This window comes from Triturus cristatus, chromosome 6 (assembly GCF_964204655.1).
Source record: "Triturus cristatus chromosome 6, aTriCri1.1, whole genome shotgun sequence".
Lineage (NCBI taxonomy): Eukaryota > Metazoa > Chordata > Amphibia > Caudata > Salamandridae > Triturus > Triturus cristatus.
This window is the reverse complement of record NC_140589.1, coordinates 348,491,348-348,517,171: the sequence shown is the minus strand read 5'-3', so window position 1 is coordinate 348,517,171 and position 25,824 is coordinate 348,491,348. Positions and strand designations below refer to the sequence as shown.

At 43.6% G+C, this 25,824-nt stretch overlaps 1 protein-coding gene across 7 annotated transcripts in view; it reads right to left on the bottom strand.

Annotated features, from left to right (window-relative positions):
* The window catches only part of KIDINS220 (kinase D interacting substrate 220), a 1,251,292-nt gene that overhangs the window by 381,485 nt on the left and 843,983 nt on the right, over window positions 1–25,824 (bottom strand). For all 7 annotated transcript variants that reach the window (XM_085610740.1, XM_085610741.1, XM_085610744.1 and 4 more), the window contains exon 23: window positions 1,191–1,369. In XM_085610740.1, the coding sequence (XP_085466866.1) occupies window positions 1,191–1,369 (179 nt within the window). The remainder of the gene's footprint in view (window positions 1–1,190; window positions 1,370–25,824) is intronic.

The following is a 25,824-nucleotide window of genomic DNA, read 5'->3' as shown; positions in this document are numbered from 1 at the left end:
AAAATGACACTGACACAAAATGTGATTCACCTGTATTTCGTGAGACTTTCCTTGTGAGTGAAAACTTTGTGTAAAAAGTTCTTGAAAGATTACCAATAGAAGACTGGTTTGAACAGAGAATGAAATCGTTGTTACATTTTCTGCACCTACTAGTGTCTCATGGGCAAAAGTTAAATAAAATTGCGGAATGCAAAACAATTTACAAAACAGTGCAAATTTTGCATTTACAGTTTAGATTTTGCCTTGGTCTACTTTATGAAGTCCACCTGCATGGTTTGACAGTTTTGCATTTATAAACAAGGCGTACAAATAGTAAACCAACATTTCAAATACAGGCCATATAAACAACCCATCATGAAATGTGCATAAATCACCCATGTGGGTGAACAGGGATGTGATCTGCTGAACTCATTGAGCCCCTGTCGTCCTATCCACACAAGTGGTTGGAGCCAATCAATAACAAACCTTTGGATGCACACCTGATACTTACTAATTCAACCATAGCCAGTTATCAGAGCACTGTAATACATGCTGAGCTTTCTGGCAGTACTGAGGCACCTTCGTGATTTTGGGGATTTGCCTACTGTGTTAATCACATTATGCCTCCACCTTTATTTAGAGCTAAATATTTGCTTATCCAGCAAACCTATCTTAACAACCTGCATTAGCATATGCCCCACTAAGAGCCCTTGAATCTACTTTATAGGCAGTAAGGCCATGTTTACCTGCTCAGGTCACCATGCTCTGGACTATAGTCATATATAATGCACACACTTTTCCCGCTGTTATTCTGTATTTTTGGACTATCCTAAAATGATATAATTCTTTGTTAGTGTGTTAAAATATACAGAACTTAAACTATGGATTAAGTTTGCATAGCGTTTCTAAATGTGATTTCAGTTTGTGGTGTTCATGCAAAATTAATCTCCAAGTAACAAGTAGTGGCCAAGAATCTAGTTCTGTATTACTCTTTCATAAACTCAAGTATGCTTTTATCAAGACCAAATTCAAAATGAACGCCCTTGGAACTATGCGAAATGTCATCACTAATGAAGACCACAAACCTTCACAGCATTTTTTTTACATTGTTTTGAGACTGTAATAAGACCCACTTTATACTGGGGAATTCTGAATGGTGAGATCTAGAAAAATCGGAAAGCTATTTTTTTCAGGCCACTATGCATACTTACCTGCAATTATTTCACGTAGCTTTGGGTCAAGGTTGACAGTACAAGGCAAGAAGATTTTTACATCTCTGGAGACCAGGACTGGGGTTCGTGAGGATAAAAATACTTCAAAGCTCCTTATATCTCCATCAATTTCAAGTAGTGGTTCTACATCTTTTGTCGTTGGGATATTTTTGGATATTCTGCAGTAAAAAATAAGTATAAATGTCAAGCAAATTGCTGATAACTGAACAGATCATAATTCCATGGTCACTTACTCTCATAAATGGAACTGGAAATGTTTACGTATTTACAGAGCTACGACAAATGACACATAGTATAAGCTGGATTTTTCTCACACTTATTTTGCGAATTTTACTCTTCTTCCAAATTTCGACGATCAAATATTGGCCTTTTGGTCTGAAAAGAAAAATATACTCCATGCTTCAGTGAAGCATGCAAGCTCCTTCACACAATGAAGACACCATACTGTGAGGGGCATTACGTGTATACTGTATAAACAAACACTGACAAAGTCAATAGGTTTTGCCTTTGTGTCCTCTTGGCTTTGACCAGGGTTTTAGCTATGCTGCACGGAATTCCTGATGCTGTGCAGCATTTCGAATAAACAGAAAAAAAGCCTATGCAGCCGACTGCATCATTTTGTAGAAATGTGCACCAAACATGCATGCACCCACATAATTAAGCAAATGTCATTTCCTTTTTGATTACCAATACGAGTTACATCAGTAAACAAAAAATAAGCAACAGTAATGGGTGGGGGGAGGAGAGCACATGTGGGGGGCAGAACACAGGTGGTGGAAGAACGCAGGAAGGGGGAAGCAATACTTATGGCTGAATCACAGAGGGTGGGGGAAGAAACGGGGGGCTATGGAAGCAACACAGAGGCACCTGGGGTGGGGGTCAACACGGAGATTGTGTACGGGGGAAGCAACACAGAGGGAAGCAAACACAGACAGAGCAACATGGAGGTAGAGTGGAAGTGAATGAAAAAGAAGCAACATGTAATTAAATGGTGTGGTACAGCGCCTCAAAGGGTGAAGCAGTATAAAAGTGAAAGTGTGCATAAGAATCGCTCAAATGTCGAAGTTGTTAATTTGATTTAATGCTATGAAATGAAGTGTGGAACTTGGAGAACACAGAGAATAAGGTGAATGCGTGTATTCTCATGAAGTGCTTTTAGACAAGAGAAAAAAGTTTAAGAAAAGCAGATTGTAGAAGGATAAAAGAGAGATGGTGAACAGGTTATGGTCCATGGGATGAACAAAGGCTAGATAGATGGGATAAACCAAATAAAAACATTGAATAGAAAGAAAGAAAATAAGAGTGACAAAATTAAGAGGAAATGGAAAACACTAGACAGCTTCTTATCAGGTCAGCTATCAACATGTCCCCAATAAGTCTTTCAAAACCAGACAGCTGCTCTGTCTGGCATTCTTCCACTGTAAGTGACTATCTCAGAAAAATAAATGTAGCTAGTAACACAGGCTTTAAAATCCATTTGGTGACACTAAATCTTAGAAGCACAACAGTAATAAGGATTACAATGTAGGCCTCAAATGTTCCCTATAAGAAGTAGAGGACAGAAGGGTAGAGTAAAGATGGTACAGTGAAGTCGCTAGCAAAGAAAGTAAGTTCAGCCACATTTTCCATGAAAAATGAACTCTTTTGGTTTCTTTCTGAATTGGAGCCATTAGATTAAAAATCATGAAACCTAGACCAGGCCAAGCATAAACCTCTAAGCCTAGGCATGCAGATCTAACCGGGGAAAAACTTTAACGTGGGGTTGGTGGCGTTTGGTGGGGCGGAAATGGGTTGAGGGGCATGAAAAATGTATTTCCTTGAGGAAATGTGCTCTCCACTACAAGAAAATCAACTGAATGCATTTAGACCAAATACGGTATCAAAGTAGAACTTCACTCGGATGCACAATATCTGCGAGTTCCATCAATAACGCTTTCCTGGCAGTTGTGCACAGGCCATGCATAGAACAACAAGGCAGATGGGTGTATACGGTAGGACAGAACGCAAAGGTGGTAGCACTGCATCTAGCCACAAATGTTCCTTTAAAAAGAAGCTCAGATATCAGAACTTCAGCAGGCAAAAGGGCTGAGGTAGAGGGTAGAGTGGAGTTCACCTGGTGCAACAGGACCTACCTTATTTAGATATCACATTTGCTATGAGAAAGGGATTAGAGAGTAGACATCAGTAGGTAGAAGGAGATGTACATAACATGGCTTGAATGGCGGCAGTGCAGAGGATTGATATTATGCCTAGGTATCTATATTATTTTCAGAGTCTCCAGGTGCGGATTCTGACGAGAACACTCTGCAGCTCCAATTATTCTTTGTGTGGGAGGGGAAAAAAGGTGAGTCACAAGACAAACACTCATGGCTCCCAAACGTTTAGGTGAAGGAATTGCCTAGATACTACATAGTGACCAAAATTTAAGTCCAGGTTGAGATTATTGGTAAGTATAAAACCGACGACCCGAAAGTTGTAATACTAGGAGGACACAAAATGGGAGGCAGCTCAGGTATGCAATGTGGAACCCTATGTCACCATTTAGTAACAGTAGGGAAGTTGGTTGTAGCTAGTCTTTGCAGGAGTAAACAACAACTCATGGTATACGGAGGGAGAAGAGTGTAGTTTAAAAAGCTCTGATTGAACATTATTTTGAACGTTTATATTTTATTGTGTTATGTTGATCTTCCAAACCAAATAAGTTTTTAAAAAAATGGAATAACCCAATGTAAATCTCTGTAGCACTCATTGACTCTAAATTACTTTGCGGCAGTTTAAAAAAGTGCTCATATTGGTCTGCGGCTGTGAGACCACAGTGAGCAAAAGTTTTGAAAACGCTCCCAAACTTCTTTTGGTGTCCAAACTACCACAGGAGAACATTTTTAAGGCCCCACCCCCAAGCACTTTAAAGGGAGAAATAAGAGGCTCTCAGGGTGTCAGGGAGAAGGCAATGGCAAAGTCCAGTCTAGGTCCAGCTGCCACTAGTCAGCTCGGATCTGTCACAGAAATGTCCTCTTCAGCTTTTTTTATGTTATTGAAACAATCTTGGGGTTCAGTCTTATGATCCCTGGAAGATGTTTCTGTCCGTGGATTTCAAGTGGAAAAGGGTATTACCTCCTCAGTTTCTTCTCACAGATGACAAGAGCAGCAGGTTCAGCTCACCTCGTATTCTTCTACAAGTCCACCAGTGTTCTGATGTGGTGCCTCGGGATGTCATATTTATGCTTGGCACTAGCTAGTGGGTGGGGAGGACTCCTAGGCACACTCACCCAGCTCTGAGGGCTGGGTGAGTGTGTGTGTGTTTGTGTGTAACAGACAGAGATCACCAGTGCCCTCTCAATTCCAATACTAATGTCCAGTTTGAAGCAGGGACTGTACTCCGACAAACCAGGGACAGACGTCTGTTTCAGCAACCAGAGTGGCAACATGCAAGAATTGTTTTGGCAACCTGTTGTATCCCTTTCAAGTGCTTTCAGGGTGTTTCATGTGACTCAACAGACCGGTCAGGTAGGATACGAAACAGATGTCACAGGATGCTCACAGCACCACCATGAATATTATGTGGAGTTCAAAGGAGTCATCTCCGCCCATTCAGGTCAGTCTTTTTTTTGCTACTGAGAGGCATTTCACACCTATTCCCAGGGGCTGAGCACAGGATGTGAGAAGCTGGAAGGGTAAATACAAATTAGACTCCAGGAGCTTCAAAGTTAATTTTCCTTAATAATTATTACAAATCATACATCACTAGTGAAATAGATTTTAATAACCATTATAAATAGTTGTTTAATTATTTTTCTAGCTGTACCATTCCCAAGATATAGTAATAGTATTTTAATCCCTACTCTGGTTTTCTACATAGGACAGCTAGGCCTGTCGCAGTGAAAATGTCAAAATAGTTTTTAGGTCTTTGCTACTGTAGGGACATGTTAACATACATTTGCTACATGTCCCACTTTTAAATACCACGCACCCTACCGTATGGGCAACAAGGCCTCCTTACTAATATTTAAAAGGGACGTTTCTACCTGTTATAACGAACAAGTTACTGATCTTCGATAACACCTCATATGGTAGAGACTTTATATAGCCACAGATTCCTTACCTTAGAATCATCCCCAGCGTCCGACTGAATCCAGAATTTTTTGTGAGCAGTAACTCTGTGCGCCGGTAGGTGGCATCGTTCGGCTCCACATGGTGTAGTCGGCGTTATCCGTGCACCACCCCAGGAGCTGACGTCAGTTTCTTTTCGCGACTGTCCACACAAGGAGTGCGGAGCCACAAACAACACTGACCAATGGTGTGGAAAACTATGGTCCTGAAAGGGGAAAGCCCTGTCCCTAGAAATCTGTTTACAGAGCAGGGAGTAGGGGTGAGTTGGTAAGGAAACTGAAGCTAGATATAGTCTCTACCAGATAAAGCGTTGCCAAAGGTAAGTAACTTGCTCACCCAATAGAGACTTCCAGCCACAGATTCCTTCCCTTAGAATGGATACCCAAGCAATACCTCCCCAGAGGTGGGTCTGCGAAACAATTTCACACCAAAAAGTTTTGCAGTACTGAACAGGCAAAGTGCACGTCCCAATGGACCTAACTGTCCAGGCAGTAGTATTTTGTGAACATGTGCAGAGAGGTCCACATTGCTGCCTGGCAGATGTCCAGGACTGTGACTCCATGTGCTAACACACCTTGGCCCTGGTGGAATGAGCATGCTAGCACTCAGGGGGCTGCTACTTGGCTAATGAGTAGCATATCTTAATACAGAGCACAATTAATCAAGAGATGGTCCACTTCTGGACAGCCCTTTCCTTCTTCACTCCGACATACACCACAAAGAATTGGTCATACTCCCGAAACTCTTTTGTGTTGTCAAGGAAGAACAATAACGCTGTTTTTGGGTCCAGATGTTTAAGTCGCTCCTCTTCCTATGGGGGGATGTGGCGGAGCGTAAAAAGTAGGCAGGGTGCTGGACTGGCCTATATGAATGGGAGCGACAACTTTTGGAAGAAAGAAGGCTCTAGTGCAAAGAACCAGCTTTTCTGGGTAGATGGTGAGGTACGGAGGCTTTGATGACAAAGACTGAGGCTCACAAACCCTCCAGGCAGATGTTATGGATTAAGGTCCCACTGAAGCATGATGAATAGCGAAGCGGGAACATGTGCTGCGAACCTTTCAAGAACTAGGGGATTTGAAGAGGGATGGCTGATCAGGTAACCACAGAAATGATGAGATGGCGCAAATATCGCCCTTTAGGATGCCCAGAGCAGAGCCCTGCCCGGCAAAAGAAAGGATAAAGAGAAAGACTGGAGGGAGGGGAACAGAAAGAGGGTCAATCCTGATTTTCTGCATCCCATGACAAACACTTACCCCTGCGGCAGACTTAAACATTCTTGGTGGAGGGATGCCTGGCAGTCAAGATAACAGTGCAGACTTTGGCCGGAAGCTCGAAAGCTGTCAACTGTCACTGCTCAATCTCTACACATAAAGGAAGAGTGTTGATAGGTTCCGTTGGTGATCCCTCCCCTGCTGCTGCGACAGATGATCTGCCGAAAAAGCAGCCTGATCAGAGGACTGATGGCCATGCTCAACAGCTCAGGATACCCAACTCTCTGAACCCAGTCCAGAGCCACAAGAAGGACTAGGACCTGGTTGTTCCCGATATATAAATTTAAAATAAACAGTTAAAAATAGGTTTAAAATTATAAGTAATAAAAAAAAATATATATATACATATACAATATAATATATATATACTTAATATTTACAATTAATTATTGTAATAACTTATAAATTGTTAAAAAACATTTGATAAATACATACAATATAAATAAAAATATATATAACAAATAAAAAAAAAATCTTAAATAAAGTATACCCTACATTAACTAAAACAGTAAATATTGGATAGCGTAGGGGTAAAAATTACTATTCCCACTCCAGAGAGTGCAACAGTAGGGAAAGTGTTGGATAGCGTAGGGGTAAAAATTACTATTCCAACACCACAGAGTGCAACAGTAGGCAAAGTGTTGGATAGCGTAGAGGTTAAAATTACTATTCCAACTCCAGAGAGTGCAACAGTAGGGAAAGTGTTGGATAGCGTAGGGGTTAAAATTACTATTTCAACTCCAGAGAGTGCAACAGTAGGGAAAGTGTTAGATAGCGTAGGGGTAAAAATAACTTACTAATAATTACAATCATTTTTTTTAAATAAATGATTTAATTATTAAATAACAATTAATTAATTAACAATACCAACAAGTACTTAAAAATTATTACCAATTAATAATAATTAGGGCTCCCGGTTTCCGTTTAAACGGATTTTTACATATAAATACAGACGGAAAACAATTTTTCCTTTGTCTGTATTTATATGTAAAAACTGCAAAATACTAGTACATTTTGCCTGGCAGCCGTGCTTCAGCCCAGAGTTGCCAATCCCCTGTTTCTTTTGTTGCTGCCCCAGCCCTTCTTTTGAATTCAGCATCTGTTCCGCAAGTGTATTTCTGTGGCCTCAGGGGACAGATTAATGGCGCGCAACGCCATTGGGTTCAAAGAGCTTCAGACCTCCTCCCCCGTCGTGTGTGTCAGCTCGGCTGAGACAGTTTCCCCGGCACAAACACAGCCACACCCGAGTACTTCACAGGTCTTTAAAAGACCAATTATTTGCTAACGCGACTTTGTTGTGTTTTCTCACCTCTTCTAAGTGTCCCTGCATCTCCGCTCTGCATATTGCTGGGAGAATCAAACCCCCACCCCAGTAGCCCCACCCCGAAATTTGGCTCTAATTGCACCTCTGTGTCAGGTAGTATGTGTCCGCACTGCTTAGATTTGAAAGCTAGCACAGCACTTCTTGGCAGGATGCAGCGCTGTAATGAGTATCATTCCTTCTCAGTAGCAAACGGCTCCTCTGGGATAGAGCATAAGCTTACCTCTGTATTAGACTTCCACTTCGACTAGCACCACCAGATTTTCATCTGAACTCACTTCCAAATGTTTTTGAAGTCTAGTACAACACCTGTTATGATATATTCTGTAAGGTAGTTCAGCGGGATGAGTGCCTGCTCCATAGATAACCAGCAGTGCAACAATCTGAATCGAGACAGGGCGAACAGCATTTGTTATTCTTGTGAGGGGGTTGTAACGAGCGTCATCTGAATGTACAGCATAATTTATAATATCGATTTTTTTTTTTTTACAGCACAAAGGAGGCAAAACTATTTCAATATAATCACTAGTGCATTATTTTGCTACCCATGCCTGTATTGATCAATGATATACAATGATAATTAGAAGCGTCAACCGGGTCGACCACATTTTTGCATTCTGCGAACAGCAGGAGACGTTTTAATTCAGCCAGTAAGCCAATATGGTAGTGAACAGGTAGCGCTAGGTGAAAGGAATTAAATCATTAATAATAATTGTAATGTATACAATGAAACGCGTGTTTAATGTGCATGCCTATGTCCTGGCATTTTCATTAGTGTTTTTTGTGTCCCTCAGCGCTCTGAGTTTGTTCACTACCCGCTGTAAATTACGCCCTCGGCCTCCGCTTTATAAATGGGTAAATCAGCTCTGTCCCATTAGGAAGCTAATTCATGTGAGGGGTTATCAGCTATACATGTTGTGCATTCGGTTTCATGAGCTTATTTTCTTGTTCTTTGCTTACTGTGAATAATGCAGCTCTGCCCACGGGCCTCCAATCATGTTACAGAGTAGGATTGTAAGGCCATGGCCATTTTAAATGTCACCTTAAGATACATGGTCATAAAACAGTTACAACGACCAGGTAACAGCATTGTAAATTATGGGCATAATCTACACAGTTACACATTTCACTAGCAGTTGGACGCTGGCTCTTGCTGGCAATTTCAATGTTCTGGGTCTGCAACAACTAGTCCTAGATCCCACTCTTGAAGCTGGATGCACACTTAACCCCATGTCTGTCTGCGGCCTGGTGGCTTGTGGTGTCCCTTTTGCATTGTGATCGGTGTGTGTTGAGTTCGTTGCCATTTAGTTTGTGGTTCCCTCGGCTCTTGTGTCCGTGTACAAGCAGTTGCACATGTGTTTTTGGGGACTGAAATAAATGTGGAAAAATACTAGCTGTAGCGTCGTCTTTAGCTTGTGGCAAAAATAAATGCGGATAAATACAGACGGAAATGGTAAAAAAATAAATACCATAAAACCGGGAGCCCTAATAATAATTAACAATTAAATTGATACATACAATTAAATAATAATTATAAACAATTACCAAATAATAAAATAAAAAATAATTAATTTCCAATACCAAAAAACAATTAGAAAATATTTAGCAATTAATAATTAACAAATTATTGATGAATACCAATACATATTAATTAATTTCAATTATCAATTATTAATTAATGAACAAATGAATTCCCAAAACATAGAAATATTAATTATTAAAAAGTTATTACCAAATAATTAATTATCAATACTCGCCGGCGGAGAACTAGAAGGTGGACTCGCCGGCGGGGAACTAGTAGGGGCCCCTCACCGAACTCACAGGGCCCAAAGGCGTGCCAGTGGGGACGGGCCACCCAAATATGAGGCACATGGCCTCATAAAACTGTCAAAGGTGGGAGTCGCACCACCTCCTTGAAACTCAGGGAGGAGCGGTGCCAGCCCAGGCACAGGCTCAACCACGGAGCCAGGCCTCGAATGATGACACTCTCTCTTCTTGTCTCAAGACTGCTACGGACGGGATGAAGTTGAATACCTCTTCAACCTCTTGTTCTTTTAGAACTTACCCTAATGCCCGGATGACTTGGAGTGTGACGAGTATCTTGGGCACTTCAACCGATCCTGTTTGAGAGGAAAGTCGCGGGATCGAGACCGTTGCAAGATCACATGTTGGGTGGCAAGGAGCTTGAGGAACCACTCCCTCAAGGCCTTGAGGTGCATGGCACGGCAATTGGCACAGGCCTTCATTTCATGGTCGTGCTCCAGGCACTAGAAGCAAACAAGGTGCAGGGCCGTCAATGACATCAGGCGATGACAGGCGCCCCAGAGTTTGAAGCCGGCCTTCCAAGTGGACATCCCTGCCCCACCAGGAGAAGATCTCTCAAAAAAGACTTAGACAAAAAGTCGAAAAAAGGTCAGTCAAAAATTGAATGGGGATCTGCGCTGACTGGCGTGGAAAGAAAAGGACCGATTCAGCACGCGGGGCGGCACCTATATAAGCACTGCACACATCACTTCAGACAACACCACAGTGCTCACAAAAACATTCCGCATCCAGGCTGACGCCTGGGAATAATTGTAAGGTTTGGAATCTGTGGCTAGAAGTCTCTACGAGATGGGCTATTTTAACAGTTCGCACTGCAGTCATGCCATAATCGTAAGCCTGAAGACGTTTTCTTGTCATACTAGTGGCAGGCATTATAGGTACTGCAGTCTAAAGGAGATGTCTAACTTGTCATGCCATATACTATGGCATTACAGAAATGTTTAATAAGCCAATGAGGTATTAGCCATTTTCTGCATTTTAGGGGTCAGATCACAAACATGGGGCACCAGACAGCGGTGACTCAGTGTGTAGACTTTAAAAACCATCAATAAAATTCAGCAACAAATGGGGTTGTCTAAACAAAATAGGCATTTTGTTACAATATTAGTAGTGTTTAAAGTGTGCTTTGCATTCTGGACCTCATGTTAACCTTGTTGTGTTTTGTTTTGTATTATTTTGGCCTTGCTTTACAGCACCTTTATTTTTATAATACTTTAGGTGTTCCAGATTAGGTATAATTCTGTATAAGTATTAGAAGTATTGCCCACTTTGCCACATCAGTTTGGACCCAGCCATATGCAAATTAGTCTTGACCCTGCTTCTCGACCCTTCTCCTCGTGGGAACAGTCCAGCTCGAACTGCCAGGTCCTCCTTGAATCGGAACACAAGCAACCTAGGACAGTTTTCGCCCTAGTTAGGGTTCTTCAGCCAGGTACAGCTTGGTTCTGGTAGCACAGTGAACCTGGGAGGATCTGGCCTGTCAGTTGGGGCTGGACAGTTCCCATGAGAAGCAGGTTCAACACTGATTTGCATATGGCTGGGTCCAAACTGAGGTGGAATGGAGGGTAAATAAACAATGGATTGGGATGTGGCCCAAGTGATTGCTAGTGTCTGAGATTAATTGAAGAATCCCATGGAGGACGGAAAGGGCAAAATGCCCAACTTGACGTACCTGATACACAAAATGCCCATCTCAATGGACCTGACTGTCTAAGCAGTGGTGCTTTGTGATCGTGTGGAGTGACAGCCAGACACCCAGGACACGTACCCTGCAAGCCAAAACAGTAGCAGCAGCCTTGGCCCTGGTAGAATGGGCCCTCAAGACCTTAGGAGGCTGCTACTTAGCTAAGGCCTAGCAGATCTTAATGCAGAGTACAATCTATCAAGAGATGGTCTGCTTCTGCACAGCAAGGCCCTTCTTTGCTCCAGTAAATCAGGCTAATCGTCCACCTGATGGTCTTTGGTGCGATCAATGTAAAGAGAGAGAGCTCTCTTCGGTTCCAAGCAATGGAGTCTCTACTCCACCTTAGAAAAATGAGGTGCAACTAAAATAGTAGGCAGATTGATGCTCTGACTGAGAAGAACTTTCGGCAGGAATGTGCCACGCATCCGAAGGACCAGTTTCTCAGGGAAAAAAGCTAGTGTACAGAGGGTGAACCAAGAAAGCGCGAAGCTCACTGACCCTCCTAACCGATGTAATGGGTACTAGAAAAACTGTTTTAATAGTCAACAGCAGTGGGGGCATGGCTTGAATGGTGAGGTGTATGGCAGCGTAACTATGCTGCTCCCACCGTCGCGGATTGCAATTGAACGATAGTATGACCTGCAGCTCTCCTCATGTAAAGAAACCGACAGATCCGAGTGTCAGAAGATTGCAGGCACCCTGGAGGCTCATTTATCAGTAGAATTACTGGCACCTTCCTGAAAATATCATCGCTAAGTGTCAGACTCTTCGTAACAAGCGCGCACTGGTAAGCAAACTGACCGCCAGACTGGACGAAACCAGGCACTGACACTTGGACACGCTGGAGCAGGAATTGGCAAGTAATCTTGGTTTTATGAAATTACTGCTCCGAAGGAGGGTCACCTAAAATCTACCAGCTAGCAACCAATGCTTCTCTGGTTTGGAGTCTGTCTCATCTCACCTTGCCAGACTTTAAGATGGCAGCCTACCAGAAGGTACTCTAGAATCCCTGTAGTCATCAATCTCTTGTTATCCTAGACCCCTACATATGCTCATTGCTAAATCATAAGACATTATGAACACTCTTGGTCTAAACTATGCTGGTCCCTGACTCTTCATGACAGACTGTGATTTAATCCAAGCATCACTACTTGAGCTGCTGGTCCCTGACTCTTCAAGTCTGGCTGTGATTCAATCCAAACATCACTATTTGAGAGCATAAGTCCCCCTGGCCTTTATAGTCTATACATGTTGCTACTTTCACCAGTAACTGATCTTGGTTTTACACCCTTGCTTCAGACGCTAAACGATTTGCAAATAGGTACCTCTGTTTACTGGTCTCTTGTTTTTGGGGCTCTACAGCTCGAATGCTGATTTCTCTATCTGTCTGCTAACAAGTGTGGCCTACAAACTCCACATGCTCTATCTACATATTCACTGCCTCCGCTCTTAACATCATCTGTAACCAAGCTGAGTTCTGTGCCTGTTATCCCTAATCTTGACTCAGAATCAGCCTGGGTGTACCATAAAATATATTTCTTCTGGCAAAACCATGGAAGAAAAAGAAATCAAACCAAGCCACAAATGCTCCAAAGCAGAGCCAAAGCTTCCCGACTCGGCTATTAAAAGGAAAGCAGACATAAACAACACTATGGATATTATCCTTAAAACACTCACTGAGGTACATGACTTGGCTAAGTCCACCAATGCCAACATGGATATGATGCAACTGGAACTGTGCGCTATCAGAGCTGACATTAACACTATTTGTGCCAAAATGGGTGATGCAGAAGCGCAAATCATCTCCCTGGAAGACAAAACTGCTCTCTCAAGCAAGGATATCCAGAAACTACAGATCACAACCTGAAACCTACAAATGGATAAAGCCGAGCTGGAAGACAGAAACCGCATAGGGAACTTACCTATTTATAGAGAGCCCAAAGGGTCTGAGGACTCGTCAGACTCTTGCATTGCCTTTTTGGACAGATGGATACCACAAATGAAAGACTTACCTTTCAAGAAAGACTTTGAACTGGAAAGAGCACATCGCATCCCATCGTTTAAACCTGACAACAGGAATATTACACGCCAGAATGTCTGCCGTCGTCTAAGATACCAGCATACAGAACGAATCCTCTGTCATACGCATAAATATAACAATATAATGTGGAACGGCCATAAAATATTTATCTCGCAGGATTACTCTAAGCCTACAGTGGATGCCAGAAAGGGTTTTCTTGCCCTTAGACCCAGACTTGCTTAATCTTCAGTTCTCCTTCATCGGTCTAACGAAATTCAAAGTTCTTGGTGATGGAAGACACTGTATCTTAAGCGACTTCAGAATCTAAAATCTTTTCTAGATGAAAGGGATGGTATTTTAATGGACATCCATCAAACATCTTCCACCAATCTAAAGTAATGAAACTCTGCAAGTGCCTTAATTCACACCAATATACTATGTTACATGTCTGCTTAGCTGTTAGGAACTGTTGCTCTTTCTGCTGACACAGCTTAGGATTGCCTATACACTCTGCCTACTTTGAGTCCTTTGCAAGCGTTAAAAATGCATTACAGGTTTTTGCTTTACTGGTTTTAATCTACGGGTTGTTCACGGTTTTACATGTATGGTACCTGTTTTTCAAAACTTTGACATAGGACACCACCTGTTTCTCTACTCATATGTTTCACCATTACAGAATTGAGATTTCCCTATTCCTGCAATTCTTACCCGGCAGCAATAAGGGGTTCCTACATTCCAATATATTCCTCAGCTTTACTGGTTGCCTTCCCATGATCCCATAACCAATTCATGGTCTCCTGTTGACAGCCTTCATTGGCGCGCTCTACTTCTGCCATCAATGGTCTCCTGCAGTAAACACGAGAGAAGACCCACTCTCGTCCTAGCATGTTTTCTTTCCTAGACCCATAACTGTGACATTGTAAAATTATTCTAGTTGGGTGCCACTGTTAGTCTTAGCTGTTTACTTGCACTCTGATTCCAAAACCTTTGTGACTTCTGTTATTTTCCTGTTTGCGACCTACTGCTTCATCATTTGTTATGTTAATCATTGGAATGCAGTTACAGTTGGTTATCCTGCTGTCGCGTCCCTCACATTCAATGTTCAGGGTTGGTAGGGGGAGGAGGGGGGGGATTAGGGTACGGAATCGTTTCTTTTTTTGGTTGTATTCAGTTATATTTTCATGTACTTTTTTCTGTTACACCTGACAATTTGTGTGGCTTGATACTCCACATCTGTCCCTTGATGATGTCTACTCCTTGGTGATAAATCTCCTTCACCCACATTCCCAGAGGGAGATCATTGACATGTCTGCACCCCAAAAGCTTCTTGCTACAGGCAAGAAGGTTATGTTTTAAGATCAATGACCAATTTGGCCATTCTTACTGCAGGCACATTTCAAGTACTCCGCTCCTAAATCTCATAACCATATTCATACTCCTACAACATGACCAACAACCTCCTAGCTGGGAATTTAAAATGAGTCTCCCGAAATGTCAGGGGGCTCAACCATCCAGTTAAGTGCAAGAAAACTGCCTTTATAAACTCAAAGCTGATGTACTCCTACTACAGGGAACCAAGATTACCCACAAAGAAATGTCATCATTTGGGAGGAACTGGATTAGCGACGCCCTGTGCTTTCTTGCCAACAATAAGAAGAGATGGGTGGTAACGCTGATTACTAAAGAATCAATCCTATCTGTTGACTCTCACATAACAGATGATAAGGGAAGATGGATCGTGACAAAAATATTCAAAAACACTAATTGCTTCCACGTCCTCAATGTGTACGGCCCAAAAATTGATGATCCGGAGTTCTGTGGCTCTCTGGCGACTCCTCTACGCCAAGTTCCTACCGATGGTTCTACTCGACTCTACCCTCTCCATGACTAAGCAGGTCAACGCCGTCTCCTCCTCCTGCTTCAACACCCTCCGCATGCTTCGCAGGATCTTCAAGTGGATCCCCACCGAAACAAGGACGGTCACCCAGGCCCTCGTCAGCAGTAGACTGTACTACAGAAATGCAATCTACGCAGGAGCCCCGGCCAAACTCCTCCGCACGCCTGATCCTCGACATCCCTCGCCGCAGCCACATCACACCCCACCTGAGAGACCTGCACTGGCTCCCTGTTAACAAGAGGATAACCTTCAAACTCCTCACCCACGCACACAAGGCACTCCACAACACCGGACCAACGTACCTCAACAGCCGACTCAGCCTCTACACCCCCACCCGCCAGCTCCGCTCCGCATACCGCACCCTCGCCACCGTCCCCCGCATCCGAAGAGCAACCGGTGGCGGCAGATCATTCTCCCACCTCGCCGCCAAGACATTGAATACCCTCCCCATCCGCCTACGGCAGACCGAAGACCCTCAGAAGACTTCTCAAGACCTGGCTCTTCGAACCGTAGCAGCTTCCACCCACCCCCCCCCCCCCAGCGTCTTGAGACCCTCGCAGGTGTGTAGTGTGCTTTACAAATGCCATGATTGATTGATTGATGGTTTAATTATCATGGAAGGAGACCTTAATCTCCCCATGGATGTTACCATTGACTGACAATCCAATACTTCATTTCAACCCTCTAAATCACACAATTCACTTCTTAAACTGTGCTCTAGATTAAATCTACATGACTCTTGGAGACTGCAACACCCTGATACCAGGGAATATACCTTCTTTTCCAATCTATGCAAATCCTACTCAAGAATTGACTACTTGCTGATATCTAAAGCACACGCACATCTAATTGACCAAACAGACATTCAACCAAGACTAGTTTCCGATCACTCCGCAGTTACCCTATCTCTTATTGGAACCAATGCAAGACTAACTTTGGAGGCTCAATGATCAACCAATTAAAGATGCAGCATACAGATACTTTATACTAAACTATCTTAAAGAAAACTTTGCCTCAGATACTTCTCCCTCCACCAATTGGGATGCACTCAAACTTAGAAAGAGGCACTAGCAAGGCTGTCTCTCTATACATCTTCACTCTTGAGCCCTTACTCCATAATATTCAGATTAACACCTCCATCGACAGTGTTTCTTTTAATAAAACCACAGTGACGGTGGTGGCCTACGCCAACGATATTTTAATCATGACTGAAAATGCAGATCAGTCAATCCCCCTGTTTGCTGCAGACCATAGACAAATATGCCCTAGTTGCAGGCTATAAGTTCAATAAGGTCAGATCCGAAGTCAAGGGTTTAAATAATCTCTGCACTAGTGACTTTTTAAACTCTGCAGGGCTGTCCTGGCAACACCATTTCATAAAATAGTTGGGTCTAGAATTTGGCTCGGACCTACTAGAACCGCTCCACCACAATGAAAACCAAACGCTAAAGAAAACTGAAATTCCACTGGATGGATGGAACCACAAATTCATCGCTTGGTAGGGCAGCATTAAGACTATCAAAATCATGATCAGCCTGATAGTCAATTGCCTCATAAGCATACTGCCTTTAGTACTAACTGATTAATTCCACCACAGACTTAACAAGTTGCTAACAAAATGTATATGGCTGAACAAACGCTAAGAATTTCCATTACAAAAGTGCACCTCCCCATGAATCTGGGAGGAGCTAACCTGGCCGTTTTCAGAAATTACCAAACTGCCTTCTTAGCCAGGCAAGCTCTCTATGGTTTACCCAAACATCTGAATTATACCCCGCACATGACTATTAATTTGGAAGGATATTCTAGGAGATCTGCACCCCATAAGGCTTCTAAATATCAAAACAAGATCCCACCCACCAGCCAAATCTATGTTTAACAATACAAGAGCTCTCTTGAGGATTGACTGACTATTAGAGACCCCAACTGCCCGTTCTAACCTGAACTCTCTTTGGCATAACCCAAATATCAAACTTGAAGGGGAACCTATATTTTGGTGTTTATGGGCATCTAAGGATATCCACTTTTTGAAACATTTAGACACACAGCAAGCCCCTCTTTCCTTCAGAGAACTACAACAACAATATTATCTATTAGATGCAGACTTCTATGACTTCCTCAAGCTCAAAGTCAGTTTGTCTAAACCTAAATGCCCCAATGGGGAACCCTCTCTTAAGATCATCCCCTCCTTTAATAAAACCATCCACCTATCCTCCAAGTTCTATCACCTTCTTACGCCTGAAACTACAAATTTGACATCAAAACTTCTGGAAAAATGGGCCGTACTGGGGCTATCTCTTGGACACTTGAGGCCTAATTTGGAAATCAGCTGTCTCTCATAAAATTTCCCTCTCTCTATCCTAAACAAAATACTGGCTCCTGTACAGGACATTCTGGACCCCATCACGACTTTATAAGATGTCTCTTAGAGAGGACCCAATGTGTTGGAACTGTAATAAAGCCTCTGGGGATCGCCCTCATTTAATTTTCTACTGTAGCACTGTTTCTCATTTCCGGGACTGCACATACTATTTTATCCGAATTCTATTTGGGGTACATCTGAAAAGGGACTTTGTCTCACTTTTTCAAGTCTTCCTTGCCCTACAACTCAAGACACATAATGATAGTCTCTTGTATAGGCATATTGTCTGCAGCCTCTAAGTCCGGCCTCAGTATCTGGAAAAATACAGCAGCTACCTTGTTTCGATCCTGGCTAAACTAGGTTGCTTACATAAGGGGTGCCGATGAAATCACTATTCAAAACTCCCCCTGGAGACCACAGACCGGATCAGTTTGATAACTACTTTGCCAATACCAAACCACCAAGAGTCCCTAAACACACCAATGAACGGCCTAATAGCCATTACCTACCTTGAATTCCTCTCGTCCGTCACCAGACTGTTGCCTTCTCAAAGGTATGCATATTGCTGATTATACAGGTTTGTCATGCCTGCAGCTGTAAATATCCTGGCCCACTTTATACTCTTTGTTTTTATTTCACGTTCAGGATTTGGTTTGATTTACCTTATGTTTGGTTTTCCTTCTGTTCCCCCTACAATGTGTTAATCAATCTTGTACATGAGAATATTCACTGTACCTGCCTACTTCGACATGCATTTAGCATTACTTGTTTCCTTTTTGTTTCTGTGGCACAAAACCCCCCAAAATTATTTGAAATTAAAAAAAAAAATAGTCAAGAGCCACAGAGACAGAGAACAGCTGTGTAGAGGCCGACACATGAGAAACGTGAGGACCAGACTGGAGGTCAAATTGGGGCATGGCGAACAGGGTAGGAAGGAACAAGTGTTGCAAACCTTCCAGAAAACTAGTTACAACAGGTCACTTGATCAGGGAGTGTTGATCCGGCACCTGAGGGAAAGCCAAAATAGCTGACAGCAACCCCTTAACCATCCCCAGTGCAAGGCCTTGCCGGGCCAAAGACAAAACAACCAGCAACACCTCTGACAGTGGTGCAGAAAGTGGGTCCCCACCTGGCATGAGGCACACTAAGCCACAATTTAGCCCAAAGGCATGTGAATACTTTTAGTTGAGGTTTGCCTGGTGCCAAATTGACATGAGAGACCTCGGAAGGAAGATCGAAAACCCTCAACTGCTGCAGCTCAAATACGAACATTAACTTGCGCTTTTCATTTAGCCAGGTAGAAGACCAATGCCATGGACAGCAATTAACGAACCCTTCATTACAACAATAAATAAAAATGTTGAGCTATGGGCCTCAGGAACTGAATAACTCGCCCTGCTTTAATAATATCAGTGAGCAAGACTTACTCCGTGCAGAAAGGAGGAATGATGCAGCATATGCTTCAGCTAAAAGACCCAATAAAATACTAGCTTCTAAAAATATGTAAATCTGGCACGGAGTTATTAGAGCGGATTGGTTAATGCTGTTAGTGAAGGCAAAACAATATTAATAGAGAATTGCTGTTAATATGGATCCTATGGACACCAATCACAGGGAAAGGGAAGGAAAAATGGGTATCAAAAAACAAATACTGGATGATGTCATGATGTGTTATCCTTAAATTCATGAACAAATTTAAACCAAAAATATTAATATGAAGTCTTCAGTGTAATTGGTTTGCCTTTTATGCTACATTTAAAATCATTTACTGTCAAAACTTTACTTACAATACAACATTAAATACACCAACAGCGTTCTAAAAAACGAAATCGTATCAGTTTATTATTATATAGGTTTACTTAAAAAAATTAACTCCTAAAGCATTCAGAAGGGATTCCAACTACTTTTACAAGGTTGTGAGTGGATTTCCGCCCTAAAGAAGAAGAGCAAGTAGAATACCATTTTTACTTCCCTGCTTTCCTTCCCTCTGTATGTTAACAAAAAGAAGTAAAATGATTTAGACAAAACCTTTTAGCTCAACATATAAGTGAAACAAAATTACAATAATGGTACCAATTAAAATAATCCTGAATGAACAGTTTGTCATCTTAATGTTTGGATGGTTCATAGAATGATCTGCTTAATTAGCTGAAATTGCTTTCCAGTGTGAGTATCAAATGTCATTTGTTAAAAGTTGAGCGAGTTGGAAAATAATTTAACATAACAATTTCACAAAACACCAAGAAGCAGCACTATCTTGTTTCAGCTGAATAAAGCAAGCAGATGTGTCATAAAATTACTATAAAAATAAATGAGGCTTTTTATTGAAAAAATAAATTTTACTACTTCTGCTAAAAAACACAATTTTCAAATTGTTTTACGAGTCAGAATTCTATAATAATACAGAAAATGTACACAGTTTCAATGCAGTCACCATCGGTGTGTTGTAAATGCATCATATTTTCAGGCAAGAAGTAAGAGTGTATCATCTAAATGAATGGAAAGCAGGAGATGAAATGAAAATATAGTTTTGCTTCTGACAGACAAAGACGAGACAAGAATGTTGAGCGCCGTCATGCAGTGGCACCCCTAGACTCAGTTAGATTGCTGGTGTCTCCCAGACTAGAACCATTATAGCAATTTACAAAAAATGCTTTTGATGACACCCTAATGAACAAGTTACTTACCTTCAGTAATGCCTTATCTGGTGGAGTCTCTATCTATCCCCGAGGCGTCAGACTGGATCCGGAACTTTTTTCGTGAGCAGTCAATTTAGGGAAAAGAGCATCAACATTGGGGTGCTGGTTAGCAGGATCCCAGTGTATTATAGTCTAAACATACTGACACCAGGCAAAAAGTAGGGGCAATCAAGTCAGAAAGATCCTACATAACCTACTTATATCAGCACCCTCTATACGGCTCCCTTGGCCAAAAGAGCTGCCCCTTCATGGTGGAGTAAGGAGATGTAGTCCCCAGTCAGCTTTTTGCAAGTGGATGGCATGGTTGGAGGGGTAGTCACGAAGGGGAGGGAGTAGTCCCTTCGGACATTCTGGAGAACCCAAAACAGTCGGTTGTAATCGATCTCTAGGGGTGCAGGTGATGGCATATCCTGCCTCCCACTGGGTGCCCTCAATGGTCAAAGGGCAAACTAAAGAGGCTTAGAGGCTGCTAGGAGGATGGTCGACTGGCCCGACCTCTGGATACCTGACCCACGAGATCTGAGGGTACCACGTCCTTGGCCAAGCAGAGGCTGGGAAACATGCATGCTGTGGTGGATGGGGGGTAGAAAGGCAGCTGAAAGCTCCTTCCATGGCCACTAAAGGAGCGAAGAGGGAGTGGTGCTGGTGATGGACCATAGAAAGATCCAAGGACCTGGCTGCCGCTCTGCTGTCCTTGAAGCACTCTAGCACTGCATTCGCCTTGTCTGCGCATAGATGGGAGCCATCAAAGGGTCCTGAACAGCCCCCGAAAAGCCAGTGTTTCCCAACCAAACGTGGCCGTTAAGGGTCACTGACAATGAAACTGCTCTGCCTAGTGAGTCGGTCGTATCCAGCCCCCAGCATATGGCAAACTTAGCTGCGTCCCTCCAGTCAGCAATAGCTTGGGAGAGTATGGCTTGTGCCTCATCCAAGACCAAAGGCAGCACCTGCGCAACGGAGTCTCAGAGCGATTAGGAGAGATCAAGCCAGTATTTTGGGGAGGAGTCCAGACCACTGGCATCCACCAAATCCTCACACCATGTGTCCATGGTGATATCTAGGGGCTATCCAGACTGTCATGGCATCGCACATCGAGCAGCAAGGAGCTTCAGGGAGTGCTCCCTCAAGGCCTTGGGGTGCATGGCACGACAATCTACGTAGGTCTTGGCATTGTGGTCGCGCTTGAGGCACCAGAGGCAGGCGAGGTGTGGGTCTGTCCCTGACATTTGCCAGTGACAGGGGCCACAGTGCTTAAAACCAGCCTTCCTGTGGACATCCCTGCCACACCAGGGCCATCTACAAGACACAGGATCCACAACATTGCACATGCTCAGGCTGGAACTGCAAGGACAACCACAAGCAGTGACAATGGCATGCTACACTGTCCAAGGTGAACACAGACAACAGACAATTTGCCCTGGACAGAGGGTCCTGTGTGGTAAGATACGGATGCAGCTGCAATGGAAAACATGTTTAGGAATGCTGGCACTTGGGCATGAGGAACAAATATCTGAATAAAATTGGTACCTCACTCTTGCCTGTAATTTGTCAGGCATGAGAAATCCCCCAAGACTCAACCAAGCTGAAATTTAACTTGGTTATTTTTCTTTCTAAATAGCAGGCAAAGGACGTTACAGTATTAAAAAAATGTTATAATGTTCAATTCCTTTTTGCCTCAACTGTAAACATTAACTCAAGAGCCTGTCAACAGCAATAGAAAGAGGGAGGAAAGCCCACTGAATATCTATAGTTCCGGTCCCTTCTCTTCCTCCGATGGGGTCCTCTGTACTATCTTGACCCTCTCCCCCAAGCACAAGAGGGATCTTGAGGTCGAAGTAGGAAATTTATTCGGTGAATGGATTTGGCCTCAAAATTGGGAGTGAGGGGGCAGCAAGCTCATTCATAAATGAATCCAAATGCAGACTTGTTACAAAATAATTCCCAAGATCAGCTAGAGTGAGTTCTGAACTGTGATAGACCTCCAAGATGCTTAGCTCAACATCACTATCAGACCAGATCAGCATGGGTTTCTGAAGCATTGATTTTGGGTCCTGTGGTCCGATTAGTAAATTCAAGGTTTTCAGCTTGGACTGAAATCCATACCAAATACATTAACCAGGCACAGGAGTCACAAGAGGACCTCAAGCAGCTCACCAATGATGAAGGCCCACGGTGCAAAGGAAGCGGTGAGGGTGGAGATCTTGGCTGCAGGAGTCGCTTGAGGCTGGAGTTTCTTGGAGCCCGAATCGCAAGAGGAGAGAGCCAACAAGCCTTGGCAACGGCAAGTTAACGCAGTGTACAGGGGTGCTGTTCTGGCGGTTCCAACAAGGTATACAGGCCTCAAACTCAGTATTAAAACAGCGCAGGCCTTGAGGGAGTTGCAGAACCATCACCTGTGTTGCTGAGCCTTTTGGAGTCCATGGGAGCCCAGGATCAGCAGACCGGTCTGCTGTGTTGCGGTGCATGCAGATGCAGGGGAGTGGCTCATTCACTCCAAGGGAAATTCCTTCAGGTCTCTTGGAAGTCCACAGGCCTCATAAAGAACATGTGTGGAGCACGGACACAGAGGTTGCAGAAGACCAGCAGGACGACGAGACCAGGAGCAGCAGGAATTTTCCCTGGTGCAGTCTCGGTTCCCAAAGCAAAGTACAGCAAAGTCCAGAGTATTCAGACGGTCGAAGTTGAAGTGGTATGAATTTTGTCCCACGATGACTCTAGGGACCCACCCACAGGTAAGCCCTTAAGTACCCTTAGGAAAGGCCTGGGACAATTCAGGGGTCCCTCCCAGAGGAGGGGCTGGACAGTTGGGCGGATACGCCTATGTCCTTTGTCTAGTTTCGCGCCAGAGAGGGAGCCATCAGCTCCCTGAAATGGTTGGACTGGAGTATGCAAGGATGGTACCAAATGTGCCCTTCAAGCAATCTCACTGGCGCTGGTAAGCGCCCCCACCCTGCCCCAATACACTAAACCCTGTCTGGGTGGTGGTCACACCTCCCTGTGACAGGTTATCCTTTGTTCCGCCTTCCCCTGCTTGAGCCTGGCTCAGCAGGAGGGCAGAAACGAGTCTCTGGTCGGTAGCAGCCCTAGCTTGCTATCTGGTTCTGGAAGGCTGGTATCGGGAGCACTGAGGGCTTCCCGGATGAACTATACAGTGCCTGGAATCATACCTTCCACACCGTTAACAGTGTGGGAGGTATGTTTCCAATATGTTTGATACTAAACATGACAGGGTTTGTTACAACCTGTTTAGAGATGGTCATCGGGTAATGACGCATGGCCACTCTATATGTCATAATGGCTGATGCACTTACAACCTGGGAGGATGGACTCCGAAACTTGTAGGGGTACCCCGCTCATATTGGGGCTCCTTCACACTTAGAACCCAGCACCCTGCCTTCAGGATTGAAAGGCCTGCCTTATGGGTGACTTTTGGGTTTGAAGTGTAGTGACCTCAGATATAGGGAAACCTATATCTGAAGTAAGTGGTGCTAGAACCAGCTTACACAGGCTGTAAAGGCAGACCTAGAGATACAGAGTGGCCTCTCATGGGTGGCATAATACATGCCTCGAGCCCATGGGAGACCCCTGGTGTACCTATGGCCTTGGTAACTTAGTTCCATCTACTAGGGTACACCAGTAGCCAATCTGGAGTGTACCCAAGTACTTACCAAGTCCAATTTAGGGAAGAAGCACAGAGACTGGGGTCCTGATTAGCAGGATTCCGGTCAGAAACCATTACAACACCAGGCAAAAAGTGAGGGTAACCATTCAGAGGATCCTATCTTCCTACAATGCAATATGGCATTCTCATATTGTCATAATAACACAAAATAATACACTGTTTCTGAACAGTCTATATTGCTCTCCTTACTGTAGAAAGTTGAGTGAAAGAGCCTAACGAACAAGTTACTTAGCTTCTGCAATGCTCTTTCTGGTGGAAACTATCTAACCGCAGAATACTTACCTAGTGAATATCCCCAGGTGCCAGACTGGATCTGGAAACTCAAAAAGCAGTGATTCTGCACACTGATATGTGGCGCAATGGGTCTTTACGCCAACATCCTTCAATGCTGAAAGTGACAAACATAGAAGCATGTGTGCAGACGTCATTTTCTTTCATATGCTTCTCTGCACCATCAGACCTAGAGCCAAACGGCAGATTGGAACAAACAGTGTGCGGATTCCTATATTTTAGATAGGGAAGGTGACCACTCCACAGAAAGGGGAGAGTGGGAGTGCAGTGAGGAATCTGCAGTTAGATAAAGTATCCAACATAAAGAGCAGTACCAACGATGAGTAACTTGTTCTTCTAATGGACATTCTAACTGGAGATTCCTCAGCTTGTGAATAGATACCAATACAGTACCTCCCAAGGTGGTGGATCAGTGAAATGGCTCAGATAAAAATTGTCCTGAAGGACAGAACGGGCAAAATGTCCTTCCCGTCAGACCTAGCTGTCAAACCAGTAGAACTTTGTGAGAGTGTGCACCGATGCCTACGCAGCAGCCTAACCGATATCCAGGACTGGCACTCGTAGCAGCCTTACCACTGCTTAAATGAGCACTCTTTCTGGAGGCTGCTTCGTAGCCGATGAGTAGCAGATCTTACTACAAAGAACTACACAACAAAAGATGGTCTGTTTCTAAACTGCCTTGCCCTTCTTTGCACCAGTGAATCCCACAAAGAGCTGACCATTCACCGGATGTTCCCTAGTACAACTGATGTAAACGTCTCTTCTGAGGGATGAGGCAGAGCGAAGAAGGTCAGAAAAGTTATGGTTGTCTGAGGGGGAAAAGGCATCTCCACCTTCGGGAGGAAAGCTGCATGAGTCAGTAGCAACAGTTTGATCAGAAAAAAAGGTGGAAGAAGAAAGCGGGAACGAGAAAATCTGAAGCTGACTTACACGGCATGCCGATGTTATAGCAACTACAAAGACCGTTTTCAAGGTGTGGAGGTGCAATGGACAACTGTACATTGGCTTGAAAGGGGTACACATGAAGAAAGTTTTGACTGCGTCATCACAAAGGGCTTTGGAGAAACCATAGGTTGGAAACCTTTTAGAAAATGCATTGCAACAAGTGATTTGAACAAGGAAAGCTGGTCCGGTAAATGTAAAAATGATGAAAGGGCTGATAAGTAACCTTTAACAGGGCCTGCAGCAGGGCTATGATGGACCAAAGACAAAACGAACAATATATCATACAGTATGGGCCTGCAATGGGTCCACCTGTTGTGTGCCATACCAAGCCACAAACTTATCCCAGCATAAGCTCATTACAATGATGGGTGCATGTCTGCCATTATTGCATCAATGACTTTAGAAGGAATGTCAAAATAGAGCAACTGCAGCAACCCAATCTCCACGTACAGAGGTGCAGCTTAGTGAGGCCTGATTACAAGACCCTGCCCTGCTGCTGCAACCAAT